At 37.2% G+C, this 23005-nt stretch overlaps 1 protein-coding gene across 1 annotated transcript in view; it reads right to left on the bottom strand.

Moving 5' to 3' along the window:
• Positions 1-23005, bottom strand: part of LOC126970105 (uncharacterized) — a 106124-nt gene that overhangs the window by 22691 nt on the left and 60428 nt on the right. Inside the window, exon 7 of the mRNA XM_050815829.1 lies at positions 15588-15603. Within this exon, the coding sequence (XP_050671786.1) occupies positions 15588-15603 (16 nt within the window). The remainder of the gene's footprint in view (positions 1-15587; positions 15604-23005) is intronic.

Consider the following 23005-nt stretch of genomic DNA (forward strand, 5'->3'; position numbering starts at 1 on the left):
ATAACAGGTACTCTTCTACGCCTTGCAGAATATACTGAAGTTTCTTTCTTTTGTGATTCTCTAGCACTGTGCATAGAATCTACCTCCATGTATGTATGTGCAGATTTCAAACACTTTTGCTCAATTATATGCAATTTTCAATATTGTGAAAAGCCCAAAGTATCATAACAGCCACATACTGGTTTCTATTTTGGCTCAGGCCTAGTACCTTTAGACATAGTACCTTTTTTCCACTTATATTAAGACAATTGAAAACAGAATGCATTATTGGTTAATCCTGCTTCGTAAATAGTGAGGTTAAATAAGGATATGCATTTGATTTTCTCCACCTCTTCATCGGCTTGTCTTTTTTCCACATTTTTTGATAAATTTTCTCTAATACAGAATGATCAAAGAAGATTTATCTTCTTCAAGTAAATCTTCCTAATCGGATACGTCGCCAAACAAGCTCTCCATCTGTCTCGATATCATCACTAACACATTCATATAGCTAGGCTCATGGTACTGGTTGTTGATCTGTAACAAACATTACCCACGATGCCTAGATTAGGTGTAATATCACAGAGTAGAGGTTTTTATATGACGGTTGATTGGAGAGATCTATATTTGGCAATGGGCTGAAAACATACCAGTTGTTTGACGTTTAGAGAAGTTTTCTTAATTCCGTGCACATCTGCAACGATGACAGTACGATGCTGAATTGGTTGAGTATCACATTCAGAAGAATAGTGATGTCCTGGAAACTAAAAAGAAATATTACTATACTAACTTTGACTTTTGTTTTGAATTCAGCAAAATTATAAACTCAAAACTCTGTAGTAAGGAATATAAATATCTTGTGTTGCGCATTTTTATTTTTACCATAGTCAAAATCTTTTTTGTTCTGGACGACATTATTAAGTATACGATCTTGTTGTAGGTACACACGCACACAGTCTATAATAGGATATTAAATAAAATTTCTATTAAATGAAGCACGTGCGCACGCGAAGATGTTGAAATGAGACTAAAAACCTTAGCAAGCAAAACCGTTTAAGTGAGACTTATATGCTTTTGATATTAACATAAAGCAACAAATTTCATTAGTCGTAACACGAAAAACATAACAAACTCACTTATTCCGTTTTACCTGTTGATAAAACCTAGGAGTGATTTAGTTATTACATACAGTGAGAACCATATAAAATCCGATACACTGGTTTGTCTGTAGTTAAAAAGTAAATGTTTAATAGTCGTTTTTGTGAGTAAAACGAATAAATTCTTTTATTTTATTATCACTGTATTTAAATATTCATGTTGTGTTATAAGTGATTTTATCACTTTTTGCTTTTAGGTTTAAAAGAAAATATCGTAGATAATAGCTTTGCACAGATAAAAAAACCGTGATACAAGCTTCTGCGGCTATACGGTTTTGCTAGATAAAAAAGCAGAAAAAAAGAAGTATGCCTATGTAAATATCTAATTTTTAACTTATTATTATAATATTAGTTCTATAACTTATTTTTTAAGATAAGATTTATATATTTATTAAATTTTGAGTTTTGAGTTTTGTTGGATATAATAATAATAATAATAATAATAATAATAATAATAATAATAATAATAATAATAATAATAATAATAATAATAATAATAATAATAATAATAATAATAATAACAATAACAATAACAATAATAATAATAATAATAATAATAATAATAATAATAATAATAATAATAATAATAATAATAATAATAATAATAATAATAATAATAATAATAATAATAATAATAATAATAATAATAATAATAATAATAATAATAATAATAATAATAATAATAATAATAATAATAATAATAATAATAATAATAATAATAATAATAATAATAATAATAATAATAATAATAATAATAATAATAATAATAATAATAATAATAATAATAATAATAATAATAATAATAATAATAATAATAATAATAATAATAATAATAATAATAATAATAATAATAATAATAATAATAACAATAACAATAACAATAACAATAACAATAACAATAACAATAACAATAACAATAACAATAACAATAACAATAACAATAACAATAACAATAACAATAACAATAACAATAACAATAACAATAACAATAACAATAACAATAACAATAACAATAACAATAACAATAACAATAACAATAACAATAACAATAACAATAACAATAACAATAACAATAACAATAACAATAACAATAACAATAACAATAACAATAACAATAACAATAACAATAACAATAACAATAACAATAACAATAACAATAACAATAACAATAACAATAACAATAACAATAACAATAAATAACAATAATAATAATAATAATAATAATAATAATAATAATAATAATAATAATAATAATAATAATAATAATAATAATAATAATAATAATAATAATAATAATAATAATAATAATAATAATAATAATAATAATAATAATAATAATAATAATAATAATAATAATAATAATAATAATAATAATAATAATAATAATAATAATAATAATAATAATAATAATAATAATAATAATAATAATAATAATAATAATAATAATAATAATAATAATAATAATAATAATAATAATAATAATAATAATAATAATAATAATAATAATAATAATAATAATAATAATAATAATAATAATAATAATAATAATAATAAGTAGTTAATAGGTAGTAATAGTTTTTTTTTTTTTTTTTTTTTTTTTTATTTTTTTTTTTTTTTTTTTTTTTTTTTTTTTAAATCTAGTGGCCTACCTCCCTGGCAACTTTCGTCCCAGGGCCGAGGAGCTACTATGACTACTTTCTCCCTACCATTGAGCGGTAGGGGTTGTAGGTGTGGAGTTTTATTTATTGAATCAAAACATAACAATTTTGGGTTTATCCTTATGACTAACATTTGAATTAAGTGGCTTACATACTAACAAAAGATTACACTATTCTTCTTCTATATTTATTTATTTTAATTGGTTAAATCTATTGCTATTACAAAATTTTCTATTTACAATTAGGCGCTTTACTTAAATTCTATGGGTTGTATAAGGGCCCTATAATTTAAATAGGGAACCTTTATATACATTAACTACTACTATTTATATATTAACTAAACATTTATAAACTACCATATTAACTATTGTTTCACCTAACTATTTAATTACAATTAATACACATTTATTTGAGTTTAACTTTAATATTGCTGCCGTTCCGCGGCAATACATCGGCTAAAATTCTGTGGCAGTATTTTTCAAAATGCCTTCTCAACGGCTTTGCGACAAAGGTTGGCAGGTTGGTCTCCACAACGGCCATGCCACATTCTATCTCAAGGTCGCATCTCCACCGACCAAACCTGGGGCAGTCGAGCACCAGGTGCAATGCGCTTTCGTCTGTTCGACCGTCGCATATGCACACTGGGCTATCCTTCAGGCCGAACCGGTGGAGATACGCCGAGAAGCCGCCATGGCCCGAGATGATTTGGGCCATCAAGGCGGAGAAAGGTTCCTCCCTGACCAACTTGTAAGACGCCACGACGTCTGGCAGAAACGCTTTTGTAACACTTGCAGTTTGACCCGCGGTATAGCGTTCCTGCCAGACGCCGAGGGTCCTGGCTCTAATTTTGCGGCGGAGAGTTGAAATCGGTACTCCATCGTATGCAGCCCTCAATTTCGAGTGGAGCGCCGCGTCCTTCGCCAAGTGATCAGCCCTCTCATTCCCCTCGATACCTACATGTGCCCGAACCCAGCGGAACCGAATGGTTTTACCCATATTTCGAGCCCGCCGGATAAGGTTTTTAATTTCAAAGGCTATCGGGTTAAATGAAGATCGATCCCTTAGCAGCTCCAGCGACGACCTGGAGTCGCTAAGAATCTCGACCCTCATGTCGGGCATCTTCAAGATGTCCTCGATAGCCTTCGAAATTGCGCACATTTCGGCTTGGAAGACAGAGCAATAATCCTCTAACTTGAGTTCTCTTGCTCTGACTTCCATGCCTCGCCGCCTGTATGATATTCCGGCTCCAACCCTGCCCTGTATCTTGCTTCCGTCGGTGTAGACTTGCAGGTAACCCTCTCCCTCTCCTGAGTCATCCTGCACCTCTACCGCGTCGGTTTCGGCCTGTGTTTCCTCGAGACAACAGAACTCTACCTCAGGAGCGAGGGCTGGATGGGGAGCATCCAGGAAGCTAACCCGCTGTTCTGCCTTCCTGTCTGCCATACCATCAATGTCCTCACCCCTTTTATATCGGTACAATTCTGCTGCCTCTCGGATTCTCAGGTCGAGTGGCAAGATACCTGACAGGATCAGTGCCGCACTCAAACTGGCGGTTTTGTAGGTCCGGCTGATCTTCCGCGCGAACCCTCGCTGAACTGCGTCCAGCAACTTCCGCACTCCGACTTGATCTAAGGCTGGGACCCAGACGCTTGAAGCGTAGAGTACGATTGGCTCCACAGCGGCGATGTAGATGGTCCTCACCACCTCTGGGTTTAGGCCCCAGGTTGTCTTAGCCGCCCTTGACAATTGGCCATAAATGGCCGTTGCCTTCCGGCAAACGTCAGCGACGTGCGGCTTAAAGGACAACCTGTGGTCAATAATAAGACCCAGGATCTTGGTTTCTGTGACCATCTTTATACTTTCGCCGCCCATGGTGATCTGAATAGGTGTTACTTTCAGTTTCTTAGTAATCACCATGGCGTTGGTCTTGTGTGGAGCAAATCGCAGCTTGTTGTCCAAGCCCCAGTCGTAGACCCGCCGGAGGACGGAGTTAGCGGTCCGCGCGATAGTCTCCGGAGAGGAGCCCGAGAAGACGAGCACTACGTCGTCGGCGAAGGCTTGCACGCGCAGGCCCTCTTCCTCGAGGGCGCCCAGCAACGGATCAATCAGGAGGTTCCAGAATATGGGCCCCCCAATCGATCCCTGAACGCACCCCTTGGTTGTGGGCCTCACGCACTCGGCGCCCGCATAACGAATAATGACCTCGCGGTCATTGAGGTAACTGCACACGGTGGAGTACAGATTTCGGGGGCATTTCCTGGCGGCCAGCTGATGTTTAATAGCTGGCCACCAGGCGCTGTCGAATGCCCCCTCTATGTCTAGAGACACCATCAATACTACCCTCTTTGCCCTGACCTCAGCTCTGATGTGCTCGATCAAGGCAAAGAGGGCATCTTCAGTGCTCCGCTGTGGCATAAAACCGAATTGGCCCGGGTTAATCGTCGGCAGTACGTGCCACTTTATCCGGCGTACCATCATCTTTTCCAAAGTCTTACCGTGGACTGACAAAAGTCCAATCGGACGGTAAGACTTTGGATGATGGTAGTCGGATTTTCCCGGTTTGGGAAGTGTCACGACTGCCGCACGCTTCCAGGGCCTCGGGAAGTATCCCACAGCGAGGCACCTGTTGGCTATCTCTAAGAAGAGCCGCTCATCTGCCTCAATGCTCTTGGCACTGATGTCAGCTGTGAACGCATCCGATCCAGGCGCTTTACGAGCGCTGAAATCGTGAACCGCCTCCCTGAGTTCCGCAAGGGTGAAGGGCGGATCGTCCTCTGTGCAGGATAACTCGCGCAGAGGGCGGTCCGCCTCTCTCCTTATTGCGGAATGTACGGGAGAGTCGTCCTCCACTCTATCGTCCGGGAAGAACGTAGCTGCAAGGAGTTCTGCACTTTGCTTGGGATCAAGAGTCACTCCGTCCCTCACAAGAAGTTTATCTTCTTGCTTTTTCGAGGTTTGACGGAGGACTCTGTAGATGCCGTCCCACAGGCTTTCGCCTGTTTGCGCGGTGCAGTACTCCTTCCAGCTATGGGTCTGTGCCGCTTGTGCGGCAGACTCATACTTTTCCCGGGCGTCGAGATACTGGCGGACGACGAATTCCCTCCTAATTGGGGCCGCGCAGCGGATGCGATTCTTCTTAGTAACCGCATCGCGCTTCAGGGCCCGAAGTTCGGAGGTCATCCACGGAGGTTCATATTTCAGCATTCGCTTCAGCTTTGGGATTGCGGTCTCACACGCTTGGCGAACCGCCTCCTGATACTCGAGGACAACGGTTTCGATGTCCTCGGGGGCGGTTACGGCCGACACTCTTTCCACTCGGATCTGGCGGTTTTGGAGCTGTAAGATTAGTTCCTTTCGGAACTTATCCCAGTCTGCCTTGCGTGTATTATATATCCGAGTGGTTGGTGCTGGGCCGGGTGCTTTTGCACGGCCAGCGCGGAGTCCTATCCTTAGAGCGTTATGATCGGAACTGACCATGTCGGGGTCCACCTTCCAGGACTCCATCCTTGACAAGATACTTCGGCTGCACACCGTAATGTCGACTCTGCTTGTACAGAGCCGACCTCCCCGAACCACTTGAAATGTTGGTTCGGTACCGGTGTTGAGGATGTGCAGCTGGTTGTCGTCGAAGTATCCTGCCAATTCGGCTCCCCGGTGGTCCTCGTCTGCGCTTCCCCACCATGGGCTCCACGCATTGAAATCCCCTCCGATCACAACACTCAAGGTTCCCAACTTGGATCGGACGCTGGACAGACGTTCCAGGTATGGATCCAGGGGTTTGTCCCCTTCCAGGTAGGCGGACACTATTCCAAGTGTCCAATCGGAGAACTCTATGGTAATTGCCACTATGTTCTCCGACTGGAGGCTCGGGTCACACCTAACCTGGAGGTTTTTATCAAAGACCGCTATTGCGGCCTTTGTGGGATTGGTCTTACTAATCCCCTGGTCCATCTGAAAGACGCGGACCCCCGGATACCGCTTCAAGGCACCTTGATTACCTGTGTAGGGTTCCTGCAGCAGTGCCAGGCTCACCTTCTGACTGACAGCTTCCGCCATCAGTTCATCGGTTGCCAATCGCTTCCGCTGCAGGTTTACCTGTATCATGTGCCTCGAAGCAGCATCCCTGGGCCCGCGACTACCTGGATTTATGACCGCGGTGCCCTCAGCAGTAGCTCACACCGAGGCGGGCAATGGCATCCCATTTCCGCCTCACCGGACAGTCGCTGCTAAATGCACCGTGATCCGTCTTGTCCAGCTTAGCGTGTCGACAGTTGACACAGCTGGGCGGTTCTCCCGTGACATAGTCGGGGCACTCTGCTCTCACGTGTGGCCCCCCGCAGTGGCTGCAAAGGTCCGAAGACTCTTTGCAGTGGCGCCGCCCGTGTCCGAAGACTAAACACTTCGAACACTGGATGAGCGGCGAGAAATCCTCCACCCTTGATCGTTTTAGATCGAGGTGGACAGACCCCCCGTCGACCATGCGGCGCCACAGCGGAGGGGCCACGCGCAAGACAAGATGCATAAGGTGCGGATTGCGGCACCTTCGACGGAAGCATGCCTCCGTCGTTTGTTGGTCTTTGTGGAGGCCTTCAAAGAGCTCCTTGTTCTGGGCCCTAAGGGCCGCAAGGACCTCCTCATCCTTGAGGCAAGAGAGGACATCCCTGATGATTATCATCGGGTTTTTCCCTCTCGCCTCTTGGACTTTGAGCCCTGGATTGGCCCCTAGCCGAGTCTTAACGGCCTCCACTTCACCTCGTGTGCCGCAAGTTAGCACCACCTTCCGGTTACGTACCATGCGGACGCTGTCCACTTTGGCACCGGTTTTTGTTGGGTCGACGGCCTTTCTTATTTTGGTGACCACATTGTCACTGGAATCTTCCGGTGACTCACTGGTCACCACAATCGAATGGCCGGACTTGACCGGTGCCTTCGCGGCCATCGCCGCGTAAGAAGGCGGTGCCTGGGCCCTTGCGGGCTCCTCTAGGAGCTTTGACGTTTTTGCTCCCAGATCGCGCACCTCTTCCAGCATCTTGACAGCATCTTTGTGCATCGTCTTCAGCTCTTCCAGAAGGGAGCCCATTTTCGCAGCGGGTGGGGGGGGGAGATTTATCTTATTCATCTCCGCTATTACGTCGAATTCGACAACTCGGCGGAGTGCCTCCAGTTCTTTGCGCAACTCCGCCGTTTGCCCCCCCACATCTGATTTCTCAAGCCGCTCCGTCAGCAGAAGCATCTGCTCCATATGGTTGGACTCCCTCCTAGCGATGTCCTCCGCATGTCTACGTTGCAGTTGCTCGACCTGCAGAAGGACATCGCGCCGCGCACTGTTAACCTGAAGGGTGGCCTCGTAAAGAAAATTGAGGCCATCCATAACAGTTGCTCTTATGGAGCCTTTCAGGTTCCCAGACTTTTCTAGTTCCTCCTTGGCACGCTGGAATACCCCGTTCGCGGTCTTTAGAAGGGTCGCGGTCGGGCTCTCGGGCTCCCAATGCTACCACGCCTTCCTCCAGATGGCGGGGTGCGAAAAGCTGCATCCGCCTCCCTTTGGAGCGCCTGTGCCAGGGTGCCGCTTTCGGATTGCCTAGATCCCGATCCCGCTCCAAACTCGCTCCCGGAGAAGGAGGAACCCTCCCCAGCCTCGATACGACGGCAAGGTACTGTTTTGACCCTTCCGGGGTCCGAAGATGGCCTTTTCGCGGTCGCCGCGGAGATCGTTTCGCGGTCGGTGTTCCGGAGTGTTCGAGTTGATTTTGGATTGTATGTCGACGACATGGTGCTGGGGGAACGGCAGCTAAATATTATAACCAATTACAAAATAATTATAAAAAAAACCTTAAATATATATACTATTATAATTTATCTACCTAGATCTAACTAAACTGGGAACGGTGTCAAAGGGAATATGGGGGGTGGGTGGGGGGGGGTGATTGTTAAGTGGGATTTATATATCTGTCTTTTAATATGCCACACTAATAGATTTGCAACAAAAATACCAATAATTATATTTTACGATTGCGGAGCGACTCGAATTTACTGCGTACTCGTCAGAGGTGCGAAAGAGACTGGGTTAGGTTAGGTTAGGTTAGGTTAGGTTAGGTTAGGTTAGGTTAGGTTAGGTTAGGTTAGGTTAGGTTAGGTTAGGTTAGGTTAGGTTAGGTTAGGTTAGGTTAGGTTAGGTTAGGTTAGGTTAGGTTAGGTTAGGTTAGGTTAGGTTAGGTTAGGTTAGGTTAGGTTAGGTTAGGTTAGGTTAGGTTAGGTTAGGTTAGGTTAGGTTAGGTTAGGTTAGGTTAGGTTAGGTTAGGTTAGGTTAGGTTAGGTTAGGTTAGGTTAGGTTAGGTTAGGTTAGGTTAGGTTAGGTTAGGTTAGGTTAGGTTAGGTTAGGTTAGGTTAGGTTAGGTTAGGTTAGGTTAGGTTAGGTTAGGTTAGGTTAGGTTTTTTTTTGACCAATTGTAGATATTTTCTAAGTCCTGATTTATTTTACGTATAGCGTCTTTGACATCCTTGCCTTTGAAAGAGTAATACAGTTGCGTGTCATCAGCGTAGAGGTGGTACTTACAAGTTTTTATATATTTGGGGAGGTCAGCAGTAAAAATGGAGAAAATTATCGGGCTTAGCAAAGAGCCCTGTGGGACACCTCTAATCACAGGCAGCAACGAAGAAAGAAGTTTTTTACCAGTTTTGTCTTCAATTTCCACCATTTGGCTTCTACCGGTCAGGAACGTTTCAAACCAACAGCAAGTATTTTTGGTGAAACCATAGTGTTTTAGTTTTGACAGCAGTATTTCTGAAGGGATACAGTCGAAGGCTCTAGAATAGTCTAGCAAAACTAGTATACTACTATATCCCATATCCGATGCTTCTGTCAAATCATCAGTGATATGTAGAAGGGCTGTTTCTGTGCCGTGACCCTTACGAAACCCAGATTGATATTTTGGTATTACTTTTATACTGTCGAGATAAGCAACCACTTGATCTAGGACTACTTTTTCTAAACATTTGGATAGTACGGGTGAAATAGAAATTGGTCGTAAATCATTTAGTCCATTAACAGTTGTTTTTTTTTGGTATAGGTTTAACAAGTGCGTTTTTCCAACAAGAAGGGAATTTATGAGTTAATATTGAAGTATTAATGATATTTGTTATTATAGGCAGAGTAACTTCAACGGTAAGTAAAATCATGTCAATGTCTAATTTATCAACACCCATAGCTTTAGTTTTGATAGCCTTTAAAATATTAAGGACTACCTGCTCTGATGTAATTTTCAGTTCAAATGCTTGTTGTATACTGTCTTTTTCGTTTGTCGTAATTTCTATATCTTCTTTGTTGTATGGGGGTAGATTTAAAAAATGAGCGTTTATTTCATTTGGGTCTTTAAGGTGGTCCGGTAACGAGGTGTTGACTGATTTAGTAATCGTAGTAATATTTTTTTATATTTTTCCACAAGAGGGCTGGTTTGTGAATATTGTTATTAATAGAGTGTTCAAAAAATGCTTTTTTTTCTCGTTTCTTAGTAGCTGTAACAAGATTCCTGAGGGTACGATAGTATGTTTTTGAGGTATCAGATTTAGTAATGTTTGCTTTCTTTAAAGCTTTATCTCTCAGGTTCATCATAATTTGTAAACTGTCTGTGATCCATGGCTGAGGTGGGCCTCTTAGAACTGATCTCTTAATTGGGGCATGAAGGTCGAATAATGTTAAGATATGATCGTTAAAAGTATCAACCATATGATCTACATCATTGAAGCTGTTGATAAGATGCCAGGGAATTAAATTAAGGTCAGATTTGAATAAAGTCAGATCCATATTATGGAGATATCGTTTGAACTTAAACGTTTTGTTAAGCCTTGGTTTCTTAATATTAAAATATGTCAACACCATCGCGTGATCGCTTAGGTCTCTGTTATGAATTATATCAACTTTCTGACATTTGGATGGAGTGTCAGTTAAGATAATGTAAATCAATGTTTCCGAGTTATCCGTAACCCTAGTCGGATCCTTAACTATTTGATGTAAATTATGTTGATAGCAAAAGGATAATAAATCTCTTACCTGTGGCAGATCTTCATTGAGGAGATTGATATTGAGGTCACCGAGAAGACTTAAATATTATAATTATTTTTTCATACATACTACTTCCACGATAGCTTGCACGGAAAAAATCTAGAAAGTTCTTTTTTTTATGAATATAAGGGACGAGACTAGCAGGAGGTTTTGCTGATGTTAATTGATACGCCCTGTCCATTACAATGCAGCGCCGCTCAAGATTATTAAAAAACTCAAAAATTTTGAGCGGCACTACAACTGTGCTCGTCACCCTGAGACAAAAGATAGTAATATAGTGAGTAGTAAGACAGTAATAAATAAAATAGATAGGCGCCGTAGCTAGTAAAATTACTGGGAAAATGAGACTTATGTCAAGAGGTGACGAGCGCTATTGTATTGCCGCTCAGAATTTTTGTGTTTTTCAAGAATCCTGAGCGGCACTGCATTGAAATGGGCAAGACGTATCAAATACCACCAACTGAACGTCCTGCTCGTCTCGTCCCTTAATTTCATAAAAATATACAATTTAAGGAATTGTACGAAATTAAATTGTGACGAAATTTTATAAAAAAAAAAAAGAAAAAGACCGCTGAGTTTCTTGCGCCGGTTTCAGGTCCGAGACATAAATTTGAATTTGATGTCCGGTGTTTGTTACCAAACTCCTCCGAAACGGCTGAACCGATTTGTACGAAATTATGTGTGCATGTCGGGTAGCTCTGAGAATCGGCCAATATCTATTCATTTTCATACCCCTAAATGATAAGGTTGACCCACTCCCAAATATTTTTTTTTCTATTTTTTTGACAATTTTTCTATTTTATAATTATTCAGTTTTAAAAAAATACATACAACTTCAAATTTTTCGTCCTACTACGATCTACAACTACTTTTGTATAGCGATTTTTATATTATTCTGTTCCAACCACAAATCCGCTATAGGGTTGCAAGTGGCAATCGAATACAAAAATTGTAGTACGATATATTTGGTAGGTCTGAGAGTCTATTATCTTCTATTTTATACCTCAAAAATTTTAATAATTGATTTTTTTAAATTACTTTATATGGCAATACAACGTTTGCTGGGTCAGCTAGTATTCGATTTCAAGAGCGACCAATTATGGTAGAAGCGCTACCTACGGGTCTGGTGCAGCCGAGTTGGGGGTGTGGGGAAGGGAGGGGGGGGGGGTGTATTATGAGGATGTACGGTACCCGGTAGCGATGGCAGGCGTTAAGTGGCCTCAGCAGTAAAACCATCATAAACTCGCGTCTCCATATAATGTGTACAGACGAAAGATAATTTGACCATGTAGGTATATTGTATTAAATTTACCCATAGAATGGGCTAGGTGTCGCTAGACAACGATATATCTATGCCTAATATGATTCCGAAAATTGTATTATGCCGCATTATTCATTGTTATTACAAAAAATATTATTTAGGAAATAATTGAACTTATAGTTGTATTGCTTTTGTTCTTGTTGTTTGATAATATAGTGCAAATGGGCAGGATATGTTATTCTCAGGCTATTAAATAATAAGTTTAATTGTACAATATTACTTTGTAAACATATTTATTCGATGAAAAAAAAAGCCCGCTGAGTTTGTTGCGCCCATTCTTCTCAGGTCTGAGGCATTCATTTTGGAATGGGTGGTAGTTTTTTGACTTTCAATAAGAGATGTCGTATCCTATTTTGAATAAAAATATTTGAATTTGAATTCGACTCCCAGATAAAAGATGGGCAACGACTGCAACTAGATGGCGCAGCCCAGTTGGGAAATGAAAGAAAGGTAGACCATCAGAAAGTTGGGAGAATGAAATCAAAGAATCCGGTTTATTTAATTTAATTCCCCCAACGACCAATGGAATAAACTGGAAAAAAACGACTCTACACAGAAAGACTTGGAAAAATCTGGGAGGCTTTTACTCGTTGAGTTAACCTATACAAATAAAACAAAAATGATAATCTGATATGATAATTAACATGTTTATATTTTAAGATTATTACGTTATTATAACATTATATAACATCATAATAGAACATTATTAAATATTAAGATGAACTAATAAATATTACCTAGTACATACTCAACTCAATTAATTTATATATGTAATTGTGAATTTTAATTTTTTAATGTTTCTATAATGTCCAAAAAAATTATTAAAATGCATGTATTGAACTTATAAATTTGTAAACCAATTACTTTTTTAAGGATGAATAAAAGGCTTGATTATTATATTTTATTTGTTTATAGTTCACTTGCAATGTGTAGATAAATGAAATTTATAACGATAATGTTTGTTCTATCAACTTTTTGCAGAATGATAATAATATAATAGTACGAATAGATTATTATTCTAATAATATAAATGGAAAATAACTGTTAAATATTGTGTATTACTCTTTCACGAATAAACATTCCAAGTTATTTTGATGAATTTGCTTGATTAGACAAACAAACATAAATCTCTTATGCTAACAACTCGGCTAAGTCGAGTTAATAAGTCTTTTATTGGGTGATGTTACAACATAATCCCAGAAAATGTACACAACAAATGTTATACAAAATTCAAATGAAATGCTATAAAACGTTTGTGTTAATGGTTACTATAACATAAATATTTTTTTTATTCCATAGACTGGGAGTGGAGCTTCTGCATATTATATTGTAACTAAATTAAGAAAAAAAGCCCGCTGAGTTTCTTGCGCCCATTATTCCAAGGTCTGAAGCATACTATTCCGAATGGGTTGTAGTGTTTTACGTTTAATAAGAGATTTTAAATCCTAATTTAAATAAAAATATTTGAATTTTTAAACAAATTCTTACTTCTATTGAAGTAAGCGAACAATATGCAACTATTTAATTAACTGGATTGTTAGTTTCAACAGACAAAATGTAACAGAGGACTTATACATGTGTTTCAATTAATGTTCTTTGCCTATCCTTTTACGTCTGAATCTTTAAAAAGTAAGTATTTTTAAGCACTAAGTAAGCACTTTAGTGAGTCACTATTAGATAGCTCATGATATATAGGATTGCTAAGGATACTTTCATTATTTTAGGGTATAATATAGGTAGTTGTAACGAAAACGAAATCCACGAAGATTGCGGGCGGCAACTCGTACATAAATTAATTTAAATACACAATACCCTGCGTCTGTACTGGACCACCCGAGCTTCTAAGTATTCTTCAACAATCGACTCGTTTCGTCATAGCATCTAGCTTTGTTCCCGTTTATATATTATAATAATATGAACTCGATATTAACTCAATGAAGAGAAGTACTCTTGAACAATAGTAAAGACTAAAAATCTATTATTATCAAATAAAAAAAATGACTATGACATACATAATATGATCTTTTTAAGTTAATAGAACGAGCATTTTTCGACATGTTTACATAGATTCAGCACTTATAGCGGCATCGGGGGGCGGGTCGTTCTCTTCCTTAAATTATCGTCAAGGAAAGCGATGGTTGGTTTGATGCACCACGTCCAGTAAATAGGCTCAGTCCAGTAAATTTTTTAAAGGTGTGGTGAATGATAAAATATAACTTTGACATTCTAAATTAGTGTCATTTCATAATAAATTACTTAATAGGTACGTCAAGTTGAGTCTCTTGTTGCTAGGCAACCGATGAAAATAGGCCAGGTTTATTAGTTTAGTGTACGTGACAAGCTACGTCTTACACTCGCGATTTGTATGACACTGCGTTGTGCGGGCATTGCTCAAAATAGAAGTTAACTGTCAACATTAATTTTTATCGATGTTTTCACAGCTGTCACAGTCTATCTCTAGACGTAAAAATTCCAAAAATCGTGCAATAGAGTTATTTTATGGAGGAGAGAGAGAAAAGAAATGAGCATTCATAGGGGTCATCTGATGGTAAGTGATCACCGCAGTCCATACTCTCTTGTAACATTAGAAGAATCACAGGAGCGTTGCCGACCTTAATAAGAGTCGAATAAACGTATATATGAATTTGAGAGCCAAAAACATATAGATATGAGGCGGGTGAGAATCGAACCGGAGGCCCTGTGATGAGTGTCAACGGTTGCTATTGCGACACTGACGCTTAACATTTTCGATTTAGAAAGTGCTTCGACTTGGCAGGTTTTAAAAGTACTTAAATATTCGACTAGCACAGATTTAGATTGATTTAACTTAGAAAGTTGTTACTCGCGAAAAGGAAAAAATATGGTCGACGTGGGCGATATGGTCAATGTGGGCGCTAACGCCCCCTTGTGGGCGTTTGAGACTTTCGGGGGGCAGTAGAAGACCCAGAGAAAATTAGGGGGGCATTGTGATGGTGCAGATGGGGCGTGGGTAGATTAAAAAATATAGTCTAAAAAGGCAAAAAAATACACGAAAATAATCTAGGAAAAAACATATTCTCAAAGTGGGCGGTGAGCAAAAAAAGGTTGAGAAACTATGGTCTAGTCGGGAAAGCGAATATAAACGAAATAATGAAAATAGTTTATTGCTCTAAAAATAAAAATACAATTTGTATATAACAGTTATGGAAGCACAATTAGGCGAACGTCCGACAATCCAGGTTATCTAAAGGTGTAAGATTTATTTATAACTTTAAGTAAGACAATAAATTAACGTACTATATATATATAAATTATTATTGTTATTATAATACAAGGACACAGTTTGTTCAATATTTAAACAAAGATACCACTACTCACACATTATAAAGTTTATAAATGTTACTAAATATGTTAGTAGGTTAGGTACCTACCGTTTTAGTTTCAGTCCTGAAATTTTTAATGGTATCACTAAGTTGAACTGTGAAAAAAATTGTAATATAGTAATTTTTAGTAGTAGTATTTTTTTATACAACCGAAAACAGACAAAATTAATTAAAATTCTACTAAATAAAGTAAGTTAAAACATTATAAAAAATAAAAAAAGAACTGTGCGGCGCGTGATTCCCTGCTAAAAGGAGCTGACTCAGTATATTGTTGGTCAGTGCAGAAGACACCAACACAACACTGGTTTTCAGCAGCCCCTCGTGACACTTGGAATTGACAGTTGGTGAATTCTTCGAATTGTAATAATTTTTTGTGTCAAAGAGAATAAATTTATACAAATGAATGTATAATTCAACTTTTACCAAACCAAAATCACTTTATTCATGTACCTAAGTCAATAAAAGACAAAAGTTTTCATTCCTTTTTACTTTTACTTTTACGTGAAAGGTTGAAGTTTAATGACAAGAACTGGCAAGAAACTCATTGCATCTCTTTTAAATCAATCTTTACAGTTATTATTTATTATTATGTAAAGTGGTGCAATAAAAATACTCAAACGTCAAATCCTCAATGCCTTATCCGAGTAAGTAAAAAAAAGTAAATGTTAATTACTAAGTAATTAAGAAAGACGAAAGTTTGTATCAAGTTCAACAAATTGGATCGAATCTAAATTAGATTAAAAACTCATCTTTCCCGAACTTCAGTTAAATCTTCAATAATTTCTACAATTTCGCAAAATTCAAACATAACACCCAAATTATATTTATTACAAAAAACCCAACGATGACCAAGCTAAATAAGAATGTTAAATAGATGTTTATTTAGACAATTAAACGGATGTTAAATCAACAGTGTGTGTGTGGTCCAAGATTGACAGGAGTGTGGCAAAGCGGTATAGCAACCTGCTGTCAAATCTATCCTTTTTTATATCTACAATATTTTGTTAACGTGTGGTAAGAAAACATGATATTTGGAGGTAATTTAGAACACGGTAAGATTATTTAAGAAAAAATTCACACCTCTTATGTTAAGAATGTATTAGCATTATGTTTTGAATCATTTAAACTTGGCTTTACATTGTTAAGATGTTACAATCAATTTAATCATTGAATCTCGATTAAGTATAATATGATAACTTTTATATTACGATGTAAAAGTCAAACCGTACATATTATTAGGTACATACCTATACTTATAAAAAAGAGTAAAGTTTTTTTCATTCTTAGTCATAAATTGAATATATTAAACGATATTTAAAGATTTTAGTTTTTAAATTGTTAAAATTGCTGTCTTATAAACGTAGTTAAAATTATGAATGCTGTGGTAGCTTATAAGCGAATTAACTCTTATCCATACTTTTAATATATTTTAAGTTTAAGCATGTAAAGAGAGTAATTTGTTAGTTGCCTAAATAAATAAATAATTAACCTGCTCAACCCTTGAGATGTCGCTCTTTCAAAAAAGAAGGATTAGCACTTTAAAATATAACAAATTGTTTAGCCTTATTTTATTTGCGTAAACTCAGAAGTTTGAAATTTTTTCACAGCTTCACAAGACTATAGACTTGATTATATAGTTTTAATTTTAACTCTACACCTCAGAATCGATGCGTAACTGGATTCACGCTTTCCCGAGATAAAGGGTCTTCACAGACAGACATACAGACGGACGAAGAACAAAGTGATCCCATAAGGGTTACATTTTTTACTTTTGAGGTTCATCCTGAATCATGAATCCTAAAAACATAAAACAATGAACATTGTCAAGTAAAAAATTGCGAAACACTGTTTTCATGATTAAAATAATACTGATAGAGCGAAATTATTAAATATACCATTATAATTACAAAAAAAACTTGTGTGCTTAGACGACAAAGTAGAAGTTAAGTCTTCAGTCTTCCAAATCCACACTATAGTACCAATCAAAATCATTTAACTATCTTCACAACCTTCATACAAATATCAAGTTAGAATACCAATTCGTCGAAACATACATGGATTGAAGAAACAGATCAACATAACGATCAATAGATCGGATATTAAAGTTTTATTATTATTAGTATTTAGGCAGGATTGTAACATAAATCACGCAAGAAAAAGTTTGGCAAATCGGGATTGCAATTGGATAACGAAATATGCCATTCCCTTCCTGAAAAGAGAAACTTTTAAAAATTCTTAATTAACAGATGCTGCCGTGAAATGCTTTACGCTGCGATTATATTTCGAATAATTTGTGAGAAAGTGTATTTGTTTCATGTAACATCAAGTATATATAATACTAGTTGACCCGACAGACGTTGTTCTGTGCATAATAAATAAAATATTGTTTTTTATGAATTTGTCAATAATATTTCATAACATCAAGAATTATTTTGTAAAATATGTCATTGTCGTCAATGCTCCCTGTTGTTAACTATAATGAAATTTTTATTGAATTAGGCGTTACTTTGCGGATATCCATAACTATACAAATGATTTAAGTTTTCTTTTTGTGTTAATTCCGCCAATATTTGTGTTTAAAACAATTCGACACGTGTTTCGCCTCTACACGAGGCATCCTCAGGACGTGTTGTCTCGCCAAAATCTTAATTAACACTAAAGAAAACTTAAATTATTTGTATATAATGAAATTGTTTCACAGCAGAACTGTCAAACCATGCGTCAATAAATTCTCTCATAGAAAATATGTATATACAAAACAAATATTGGAAATTAAAATATTTATAGGTATCTCTTTGTTGGATTAAACTGCACTCCATGAAGTTATCCCCATTAAAATCCGTTCATTAGTTTAGGAGTTCATCGCGGACAAACAACGTGTCACGTAATTTATATATATTAATATTTGCTTCACCTAACATATCGCAGTATAAAAACGTTTTAAATATCAAAAATAATCGAGTATATAAGTCAATTTGACATAACGTTGTTTCTTTATGAAACAAATATTAAAATCAATTAAGGTTCTCAGAAAAACTATTGAAACGAGAAGTAGCCCCGTATTAAACTCTCTTTCATATACGAAACACCAAGTTGTTACAGCTATGTATATAAGGCTCTTTGGTGAATAAATATGACTACCTTAATTCGAGTATATATACTATTTACCTAACCCTTACTACTTTTACATAATTCACTTAAGTGGTTTGCAATGAAGTCAATTAATATTTCTTTAGCATATTTAATTTTAATACTCAAAGTTTCAGAGTGGTTTCAATAACTTATGTACTAACACAAGACTCAAAGTACTATTCTCTTTATTATTACTCAAAAACCATCATTTAAGAACAAATCTCTTAAAGTTCCAGCAGAAAGTTACAGCATGCATTTATTTTTATGAAAATAAGGGACAAGACGAGCTGGACGTTCAACTGATGGTAATTGATGCGCCCTGCCCATTCAATGCAGAGCCGCTCAGGATTATAGAAAACCCCAAAAATTCTAAGAGGCACTACAACTGCGCTCGTCACCTTGAGACATAAGATGTCAAGTCTCATTCGCCCAGTAATTTCACTAGCTACAGCGCCCTTCAGACCGAAACACAATAATGTTTACACATTACTGCTTCACGACGGAAAAAGGCGCCGTTGCGTTACCCATAATCTAGCCGGTTAATATATTTATAGTTTTGAATTAATTTAGATTATTTACTTACTCGTGTAACGCCCAAATACTGGAAAGTCTCCTAAGTTCTTAAGTCCTACTCAACTATTCGAGAGATTATTAAAATACAGTTTGGTAATTTTAAAAGTGAAATTGAAATGTGTTTCTTAAATAAAGTGGAATCTAGCAGCTACTTTTAATAAAAACGGCTTACTGAAACGACTCTTAATGTATGATAGCTGTCAAATGAACTGTTTGTTGAGCAGCCTTCTTTAAAAGTGGTCACAACCAATCTGAAATACATTTGTGTAGTTGTGTTGTGTTATTTTAAAGTGCAAAAATGTCTTTTTCTTCTCTTTTCACACTTTCCGACGAGAAAAATTCTATTTCTCGTAGCAATAGAGTAGAGTTCACCTTCCTTAAAGGCCGGCAATGCTCCTGTGATTCCTCTGGTGTTGCAAGAGATTGTGGGCGGCGGTGATCACTTAAAATCAGGTGACCCGTACGCTCGTTTGTCCTCCTATTCCATAAAAAAAAAACCTAGAGTTTAACGCTTTTGAAGAGTACGATAACAGCTAAAATTAAAACTGATATTAATAATTGCTTATAATATGACATTAGACAGTTTCTTTTTGCATTTAATATATAATAGTATGTATGGAAAAATAGTCAAAGGCTCCATGTTTATGTTTCGTAGTAAGTATGCAAGTATTCCAAACCCGTGGGAATAAAAAAGATCTTGAATATAATGAAATAGTTAATTATCTGGGTCCTCCACACAAACAAATTGAACTGCAATTATAAACCGTGTGACCCTTTCTATGTTTTATATCATTGTTGCATCGTTATTAAAACCATACACAACGACACACAAATTAAAACTCTAAAACAAGACTATAAGGTCGAATTCACGTTAGTACTTAAACTCAAAACAATTTGCTTAGCATATTTGGACTCTATTTTAATTAATTAAAGGGATGTTTTTTGTGGTAATAGATTCGCGCTTGTTATGTCCGCGTGCTTTTCCTTCAGGACTCGATAGAGCGTGACCATTGGAGTGGGCGCACAGACAGACACGCGTTCATGTTATTTTTATTTGGATTTAATATAATTAATTGTGGCCGTGCCGAATTACTTTTGTTATTGAGTACGGATTAATTAGTCGATAGACTAAAAATTGTTAAATCAAAATCACTCTGACATATATAGTAAGATCTGTATAATTTTTAAGTTACTGAACGGGCAGGTTTTGTCATGCTCACATAGATCTAGACTTGATCGGTGACTATTTTTGAAAATTGTGGTAAATGATAAAATATTTTATTGTTTGTTATACATTATTAGTCGGCACATGATAGATAACTAACTTTTAGTTGAAGAATAAATGCTTCATGAGCTGTTTAAGAGAATTATAAAAACCTTAATTGCTATTGTTGCTTACAATAGATACATGCTGTAACTTTCTGCTGGAACTTTAAAAGACTTGTTCTAAACTGATGATATTTGGGTAATAGTAAAGAGTCTACTACTATTGGAGCAACAGTAAACACTAACTGTCTTATTCATAATGACTTGGCAGAGATTTAAAACATCGCTAATATACGCTTGTTAAAAATGGTATTCATAATCGCTTAATAGGGCTCAAACGCTCATTATCTCTTCGATAAAGCTGACGTGACTTATAGTAGGTAGGACCCTGCTTTAAACCTATTTTAAGCACTCGAACGCAAAAAAACATGGCCGACATCGATCAGCTTTTCGTTAAATAATGTGATAAATAGCTTCCCGCTCAAAGTTTTTGGATATCCTTCATAGATTGACAACCAACAGACTTCAAAACTATGATTTTTGAAGTTTGAAATTATTTTGACATCGACTTTTGACAACTGACAAACCATTGACATTGAAAAGATGTCTGTTTCCATTGACAGTTCCGCATTAAATTAGTTAAAAGCATGTTTTTTTGTACGAAATGGCAACATTGCGTACTATAGAGACGTATTAGTTAAGGGAAATTTATCTAACGAATATGAATAATAATTTTATCGAACGTTCGATAGGCTTAAAGCACGGTTTAACTAATATAGCTTTATACCTTCGAAAAGCGTTTTATTATGAGTAAAGCAGTTTAAGTCAAGACAACACAAGTGTTAGTGGCGAGCGCAGTTGTAGTGCCTCTAAGAATTTTTGGGTTTTTCAATCATTCTGAGTGGCACTGCATTACAATGGGCAGGGCGTGTCAATACTATCAGCTGAACGTCCTGCTCGTCTCGTCCCTAATTTGGGATAATGGAGTCCGAATGCTATACCATATTATTATCATGATCAGTTAAGAATACTATTTATTATATACTTTTAAAAAAAGATGTAAGTTTGTAGTCTTAATGGGCCTTCGATTTCACCCAGAAAGAACAGAGGCCAGGTTGAGAGTACGAAAACAAGATTACATTGAAAGATTTGATGGTAGTCGAAGATGGAAAGGGATGGATATCAGGATTGTGGCAAACGGGGGTTCGTTGGCATAAACCTTTTATTTTGCCAGAAAACATGTAACAATGGGTGTAAATAATTTTTAGGTATCAATGTAAGCGGCCATTTTTGGCATGCAAAATTATTATTAAGTATTAATTCATTTTTATTTCATTACAAAATTCTAGTTATTATTATAATTGATTTAACATTAATAAACTCTATATTTTAAGCACTTAGGTCAATTTCAATTGTATGTTTTATTATTATTGTTATTATTGTTGTATTTTAATAATTATTAATTTATGCTAAACATGCTGTGTACACACCTCGTGGAGCAACCGACCATGTCTCTTCACTCGTTAAAGACTGGCACGTGTCGGACGAACCTTCATGCTCGGATCACAGATGGATTAGGTACAACCTCCGCTTAAACATCAAACCTGCCCTACCAAGGCGGAACCCGCGTAAAACAGACCGCACCAAATACGACAGTTTGGTGAGAAATGAGCTTAAGACCATTTCCCTACCAAACGATTATAATGGTACCGCAGGTATAGAAACTCATGTAACTAACATAACTCAAACGCTAATCAACAGCTATGAACAGACGTGCCCTCTTACTTCGACAAAGCCCTACTCAAACGACAAAAGTGTGTGGTGGGGTCCTGAGCTAGATAGGCTGCGCTGCAAAGTAAAGATGCTGTTCAACAGAGCCAAAAATACCCGGGCACCAGACGACTGCGACGCATACAAACAGGCCCAATACCGTTTCAAGAAGCGCATCCGCGAAAGGAAGAGAGAAAGCTGGAGACGCTTCTGCACTAAAATTGATTCCACAAAAGCGGCTTAAGTAAAAATCATCCTTTCACGCGACCCAGAGCGAAATCTAGGTTGCTTGAAAAAATCCGACGGCACATAAACCAAATCCGACACCGAGACCTGCAAACTGTTCCTGCAAACTCACTTTCCTGGATGCCGCATCACCAACAACCAGACGTGGGAGGAGGAGGCGCGACGCAGAGCAACACACCGGATCAAACGGATTGGACCACAGCTCACAGGGTGGTAGACAAAGACAAGGTAATGTGGGCAATTAACAGCTTTCTTCCATTTAAATCAGGTAGCCTGGACGGGATCTTCCCAGGGCTGCTACAATGGAGCGGTATGGGGCAGAACATCTAACTGCTATCTTTAGGGCATGCCTGGCCTACAAATACATACCGCTCCAGTGGAGGGAGGTAAAAGTGGTATTTATCCCTAGCCCGGCAAAAGTGATTATACTAACCCCAAATCCTACAGGCCTATCAGTCTCACATCATTTTTGTTGAAGA

Source organism: Leptidea sinapis, chromosome 20, assembly GCF_905404315.1.
Source record: "Leptidea sinapis chromosome 20, ilLepSina1.1, whole genome shotgun sequence".
NCBI lineage: Eukaryota > Metazoa > Arthropoda > Insecta > Lepidoptera > Pieridae > Leptidea > Leptidea sinapis.